Source organism: Octodon degus, unplaced genomic scaffold (assembly GCF_000260255.1).
Source record: "Octodon degus isolate 3935 unplaced genomic scaffold, OctDeg1.0 scaffold00014, whole genome shotgun sequence".
Classification (NCBI taxonomy): Eukaryota; Metazoa; Chordata; class Mammalia; order Rodentia; family Octodontidae; genus Octodon; species Octodon degus.
In genome coordinates, this window is record NW_004524590.1 from 11,546,966 (window position 1) to 11,554,018 (window position 7,053).

Here is a 7,053-nt window from a genome sequence, read left to right on the forward strand (position 1 = left end):
CCCACCTCTTTCCTATTTCCCCAAACTAAGTTTTTCCTGAGTGCTGTTTCTTCAGTGACTGTCTCTTTCCCTTCCCCAGGAGAGCTCTGCACACAACAGAGTCCTTGGAATGAGCCCCCACCAGCAAATATTATCAATATTATTGTTGCTATCATTAATTATGGCCTTCATTAGCATATTGCTTTCCACACAAACCACGGTTTTACAACTCAAGGTCTGTCCTAAATTGTCTTTGGTAATCCAGGCACCATTCCTTCTGCCAGCATCTAGTGACAACCCACTCTGTGCCAGCCACCTTTGCCTTCACAAAGCCCTGTGCTTGGTCCATAGCTCGACAGCTAATCTCACACTGATTGGTCTGGGGCTCTGGCAGCTTCCATAGTAATGAGCCCCTGCACTACAGCATCTTCAACCTGGGATATCTGCCTTCTACTCACCCCCAGTCATCCCAGACAATTGCCACTCTGTGTCTCAAGCTCTCTGTCCCTTCCCCAGCAGAGCTGACCACTCCTGCCTCTGCATCCTGCAGTCCCTGGAATGTGTGCCCTGGCAGCAAATACCATACCTTCAAGCATTTGTTTACTTGTACTTGCCCCAACTCATTCCCTCCTCTCAGTAGGTGTTTTTCTCATCTTTGTTCTACACACATGGAGAATGGAGGCTTGTGGAAGTGATTTGCTCAGGGTCACACAGAAAGGAAGTTGCAGAGCCAGGATGGGAACCAGAGAGTGTGGCTCCTGGAATTACTGGTCCAGGGTGTGGAGGGGAGAGACCCCAAGACAAGAACTCAGCTCTGGCATGTGGATGGAGGGAGCCAGGCAAGCACCTTAGACTTGCAAAACCTTTGTCTTCTCTTCTGTATGATGTGCAAATGTTGTTAATCCATAGGGCAGTTAGAAAGGATAAATGAAAAAGCATGCTCATAGGGCTGATGTGTAGTAGGAGCCCAACAAATATGGTTTCTTCTTCCATCCCTGGCAAAGCTGGCTTCAGGCTAGGGCTTGTCATTCTCTCCAGAGCTTCTATTTTGCCCTGGGAAATAAAGGAAGAGGAGTAACTTCTGCTGGGGTGGGACAGTGACCCAGAGGGACACAAGTGGATCAACTAGCTGAGTTAGGAGAGCACAAGGCCTGATGAAGAAATGTCCTCTTCAAAGTCATAACTCTAGGCTCTGCATGGATGGTCTAGAGATGCGGTGCTTTACAAGAGCCAAGGCAGCCCTGCGCTGGGGCAGGAGCTGCCCCTCAGGAGAGGCCACCTTGGAGGAGAGAGCAGCCTGTCAGTCCCAGTTACGCAGGGCCAGAACTGGGAGCAGGGGCTCACTGTTCCCCATGTTTTTCCTTTCTCTCTCCCTCTGTCCATTGCCCCATCTTGAAGCATGCTAGGCAAGCATTCTACTACCGAGCTGCACCCCCCGCTCATGAGATTTTCAGTTTTGATAGGGGATCTCCCAAGCCATAGGAGAGTTTCTTCTCCTCTCGTGCCTTTATTCCTCTTTGCTGCAGTGGAGACCTGTAATTCTCTCCTCTGGAGCAACAATTGATTGCAGACTCGGGCTCAGAATGGCTTAGGACTGCATTGTAAAACAACTAAGCCCACTGGAGGAGAGACCATCCAAGGGAAGGTGCACGGGGGAATGGCTCGGAGCAGAGGGCACCAAGATGAACCACGCCGAGTACTAATGTCAAACTTCACCTTTGTAAGTGAGCTTGGCACAGAGCAGAGCACCGACCACCGTTTCAGCAAGAGCAAAGGCCTAAAGTGGAGCTCTGGGCTCTCACAGTCCTTCCAAGAATTGCTGGGGGTGCTCTGCTGAGGCCTAGTTAACAGTTTGAAACTTTGGTCCATAGGGACTGGAGAGATAGCTCAGTGGAATAAGCTTGCTTCCCTGGCAAGCACAAGGGCCTGAGTTCAAGGAACTTCGAGACTGGAAGGATCCTTCCTCGCCAGGCCCAAGGACAAGACTCCTGGACTTGCTGTGCTCTGATCTGCCCCACTTTAGGTAGCTGGACGGATTCTAGGTGAAATCCACCCCACGACATGGCTGGCACCAGGATTCTGAGTGTTTTTGTGGCCATGTGGGGGTGCCTGTGTGCACCTGGCGACTGTGCGCGTGGGTGTTTGTGCTTGCGGGGCACTGGGAGGCGCGTGAGTGTGGCCGCCTGTGGGTGTGTCTGTGGCGCCCGGCTGGGACTGCGCCCGCTGCGCCTGCTTGTGGCTCCCCGGCGCCGCCAGGAGGAACAGTGCCTTTGCTTCTCCCGAGGACGCCGCGGGATAGGAGGACAGGAGGCTGATGACATGAGGGCGCCGTCTCCCGAGTGATGGCAGAGCGCGCTGCCTTGCCGCCTCCGCCGCTCGGCTCCGGACTCCTTACGTCAGGGTAGCTGGGTCCCCCCTCCGCGCGGGAGAGTGCGAGCGGCTGGAGAGCAGAGCAAAGCGCTCGGCGGAGCCCGGAGCTGCACTGTGCGCGGAGCCCGCCGAAGCCCTGCGAGCCGAGCCGAGAGGAGGCAGCGCCGCTGAGTCGGCCACCGCACGCTGACCGGGCGCTCCTTGCCGCCGCAACCAGGACCCTTGGGACGCCGGGCTCGTCCTGTGCGTCCCCCGCCATGCGTGCCGGGCTCCGCAGCTTTCCGGAGCAGCCCAAGCGAGGAGGGTACGGGAGCCCAGGCCGAGGCGCGTCTCGCTGAAGTAGTTGGGTGGCCGGGGCAAGGGGTCGCCACGTCCGGGGTGCGACCGGGACCCGCGGAGTTGGCCCCCGAGCGCGGGGAGCGGGGCCACCCGCGCCGCCTCACCATTACCTCCCCAGGAGGCAAGGAGGAGCTGGTGGCGGTCGCCTCCCGGCTGTGGCAGCGGCGGCGGCGCGCCTGCTTGGCGGCCGTCGGCGTGCTCCTGGCCATGGCGCTCGGGCTGCTCATCGCCCTGCCTCTGCTGCTGCAGGCGGCGCCGCCCGGCGCGGCGCACTACGAGATGATGGGCACCTGCCGCATGATCTGCGACCCCTACAGCGCCACACCCGGCGGGGGCCCAGCGGGAGCCAAGGCCCCACCGCCCGGACCCAGCACAGCGGCCCTGGAAGTCATGCAGGACCTTAATGCCAACCCTCCGCCTCCCTTCATCCAGGGACCCAAAGGCGACCCGGGGAGGCCGGGCAAACCAGGGCCGCGGGGTCCCCCTGGAGAGCCAGGGCCACCTGGACCCAGGGGTCCCCCGGGAGAGAAGGGCGACTCGGGGCGGCCGGGGCTCCCCGGGCTGCAGCTGACGACGGGAGCGGCTGGTGGCGTCGGAGTGATAGGCGGCGGAACCGGGGGCGGTGGCGACTCTGAGGGCGAGGTGACCAGCGCGCTGAGCGCCGCCTTCAGCGGCCCCAAGATAGCCTTCTACGTGGGACTCAAGAGCCCTCACGAAGGCTACGAGGTGCTCAAGTTCGACGACGTGGTCACCAATCTCGGCAACCATTACGATCCCACCACAGGCAAGTTCAGCTGCCAGGTGCGCGGCATCTACTTCTTCACCTACCACATCCTTATGCGCGGCGGCGACGGCACCAGCATGTGGGCAGACCTCTGCAAGAATGGGCAGGTCAGTGGCCTCCTCTCCCACCCCTGCTGGGCCCTGCAGACCCTGTGCCGGCCCTTAACTCCCCTACGAATCAACCCCTTTCCTCCCAGCAAAGCCCAGAGAAGCGCTTCACTGTGCCTAAGCGTCCCGCTTCTCTGCGCTCCCGGGACGCTCATACAAAACCTAGCGCGGGAGGCTGGGCTCCGAGCGCCAGAGAGCCCTCTTCCCAAACAGTGTTCCACAACTGCCTGCGTTCTTGCCTAAGCCGCAGCCTCGTGGGCTCCTCGGAAACCCTTTTTCTTTAGGTCCCGGGTTGAGTATCCATGGCCTCTTGGCCCTCAGCCTCCTTTCCTTTCTACCCTGGGTCCCTGGGTCCCACTCTTTTCCATGGGGTCCGTGTCCACGGATTCTTCTCCTCATGTCAGGACTCGCTGCGTGCGGAGAGGAGAGGACCAGGGAGCAGTTGGCCAAGTTGGAGAGTACAAGGAGCTGGGTGGGAGTGTCACACTTGAAGTCTCAGGCAGAAGGCCGGCCAGCGGGAGCGCCAAGTGGGCCCCAGCAAGGGCTCGGGAAGAGGCGGCCCCACTCACCTGCTTCTGTGGTTCCTTCCCAGGTTCGCGCCAGCGCCATTGCGCAGGACGCTGACCAGAACTACGACTATGCGAGTAACAGCGTGGTGTTGCACCTGGACTCGGGGGACGAGGTGTACGTGAAGCTCGACGGTGGGAAAGCGCACGGAGGCAATAACAACAAGTACAGCACGTTCTCGGGCTTTCTTCTGTACCCGGACTAGGGGAGCAGAGGGCGCGAGGGGGGGGGCGGCTTCAGGCTGCTCCGTCGCCTCTGGGGCGCACGGCTATTTGCTTCTTGACACTTCCTGACATCTTGGTTGGAAAAGACACGTCCCGCTGTTCTCCATGCCCCGCCCCCAGCCTCTGTGTTTGCTTTCACCATGCTGCCTCGGGTCCCTGTGCCAGGCCCAGGGAGGAGAGAGGGATGCCCAAGTAGCGAGCTGAGTGCGAACCCCAGTCCTGGGGGCCAGAGCCGCCATAGTGGGCAGACTGCAAATCCTGTTGGACTCGATGGACTGTTGGAGAGCCTTTCCTCTTCCAGATCCCCTCTTCCATCTTCTCCCCTCTCCCTTCTTCTCCTCCTCCTTCCTCTCCTCCTCCCGGTATCCCAGGCCAAGTGTCCCAGCCCTATAGCCAGGGGAGATGGGCCAATGAAAATACCAATTCCCTGGGGCACCAGCACCCTTCTTTGTGACCTGAAATACTCGTGTAGATTTTCCTGTCCATCTCCCAAAATCCCCACCCGCAGCAGAATTCCAGCATAGGGAAATTTCATCTTTCCACACTGCACTCCCTTCTGACCCAGACCCACTGCGCCGCATTAAATTATGTTTTTAGACCATGGGCTCCCTTGTCTTTGTCAGTATGGCCCCTAACCTGAAACTTCAGGCATCCACCGTGACGTAGATCCCAAACCAGGGCCCAGTAACCTCATCTGTGCCCTGATCTCTGGCCACTGCCTCGTTCCCACAGCCTGAGATGGGTGAAAAAATGTGGGAAGGTGGGGAGTGTGTACCTCCCCTTTCCCTAAGATCCACTGCTACACTGAAGCCCTGCCTTGGAGGGGAAGGAAGGCAGAAGGCAGGAGAGGAGAGTTAGGTCTTCAGTCTCAGGCAATCAGGGCAACTTTGTCCTCTTGGCATTTGGGAGGAGTCCAAAGGGAGGATCCTCTGGGAAAGGATGGGGACAGGGGCCTCCACACAATAGGAGGTCCTGGTCACTGGGGACCTGTGAACTTTTAGACTCTAAGAGGGACAAGCAAAGCCCCCAGCAGACTCCCACATCCTCAGCCCAGGCCCATGTACCTGCATCTCCATGATGTCTACAGTTCTGAAATGAACTGGTAAGCTGAGGCAGTTCTGTGAATCATCCAGGTCCCGGCATTGAGCCAGTATTGTGGTGAGAAGGACATTGTCCCCTCAAAAGGGGGAAGTCTTGGGGCTTTCTCTTCCTGTGGGCACAATGGCCTGGTGTCCCTATCTGTTCTCTCCCTTCAGAATTCCTACCTGTTAGTTAGAGTGTTTCACATAGCCTCAATATTTTCGTGTTCTGTTTTTGTTGTTAGAACACTGAGTTCTAATAAGCAGTGAATTTCTATGCAGCATCCAGTTACCAAATCTTTCAGGCTGGGCTCCAATTTTCCATCCTGTCTCAGCCTCCCAGAAGTCTACGATTACATGCAGGCATGTGCCGCCACCACTAGATGTTGTTTCAAAATAAAAATGAAAATAAAAATAAAAAGGCTCAGAATATAGCTCAGTGGGAAGGCCTTGGGTTCAACTCAATGTACCAGACACACACATATGCACACATACACACCCTCACACAAATAAAAGCCTATTAGTAACCTGCATAGTACTTGGCTTATTTTGTCTAAGTGTTTGAAAAGAAATACATATGAATGAGTACACAGAGATAATTCTGGAATGTGTTTTTATGTAAATCTGGATTTACATACACACACTTCCCATATGGAGTCCATGGCATACATGTATGTAAGTCCATGTTCGAAGGTCCATGCCATTGTGGTATGTGTTCCTGGCTGCACGTCTGACCATAAATGGAGTTTTGCTGACTGTTAGTTCTTGGAAGATGCTGAAAGTTATGATTCCCATTTAAAAGACAACTCTACCCTCTACCTTGAGTCCTGTCGCTGTTGCTATTCTCTTTAAGGCCTTATTTTATTTGAATTACGTTATATTGTCATTCACTTGTATATGGGCAATGATGGTGTCTCCTTTGAGTCCAGATATAAAGTGTTCAAAGACAAGTAGACACACACACACACACACACACACACACACACCCCAACTCCCAGTCCAGTAGAACCCCAATTCCCCACCCTACTCTACCCCACTGATTGTGAAATACTAACTGAGCTGAATCCACCTGCTCCCAGGAACTAAGGAGGGCAGAGTCCGCCTGGCTACAGTTGCATTTGTATCAATTTCTGATGCCTTGTTGATTGTATCATCCAGAAATGCGATTAAAACCAAATGTCTGAGACCCAAATGAAGTCTAATTGCTATGGATCTGCAATCCCCAGGGGGCCCCTAATCCTTTTTGACTTATTCCGCCCCTTCTTCCGATGAGATGGAGCTTAGACACAAAGCCCTCGGTTTAAATTTCAAAAATTAAAATTGACATGCAGCGGTGGCTTTCCTGGGAACGGGAGGAATTTCTAAGGAGGTGCCCAAGCCCGGCTTTATCCCCCGCATTAAGAAGCAATTTGTACTTCTAACAAAGCCCCCAGCATTCCCCTTTGGTGGAAGGGCAGTGGAGATGCCTTGCCCAGGGCTGGCTGTTCAGTATCCTTAAGACAAATTTGAATCTGTGGTTCCTGCATCTGTATTCCCCGGTGCAGCTGGGCTTCTTGCAATTCTAATGCCCGGCTGCCGGGAGGTGCTGCCAGAGGTGTCAGCAG

General features: G+C 55.7%; 1 protein-coding gene across 1 annotated transcript; it reads left to right on the plus strand.

The window, feature by feature from the left end:
* The first annotated feature begins 2,422 nt into the window (after positions 1-2,422).
* C1ql2 (complement C1q like 2) lies at positions 2,423-5,793 on the plus strand. Its single transcript, XM_004626362.3, has 2 exons — positions 2,423-3,579; positions 4,172-5,793. The coding sequence occupies exons 1-2, from the start codon at positions 2,896-2,898 to the stop codon at positions 4,349-4,351; spliced, it is 864 nt and encodes a 287-aa protein (XP_004626419.1). The 5' UTR covers positions 2,423-2,895; the 3' UTR covers positions 4,352-5,793.
* Positions 5,794-7,053: the final 1,260 nt, after the last annotated feature.

What these genes read in the sequence shown, in the direction of transcription:
- C1ql2 (XM_004626362.3), top strand. Translation starts at nt 2,896, where the DNA reads ATGGCGCTCGGGCTGCTCATCGCCCTGCCTCTGCTGCTGCAGGCGGCG. An exon ending in ACCTCTGCAAGAATGGGCAG is followed by an intron (nt 3,580 to 4,171) that starts GTCAGTGGCCTC and finishes GTTCCTTCCCAG; the next exon opens with GTTCGCGCCAGCGCCATTGC.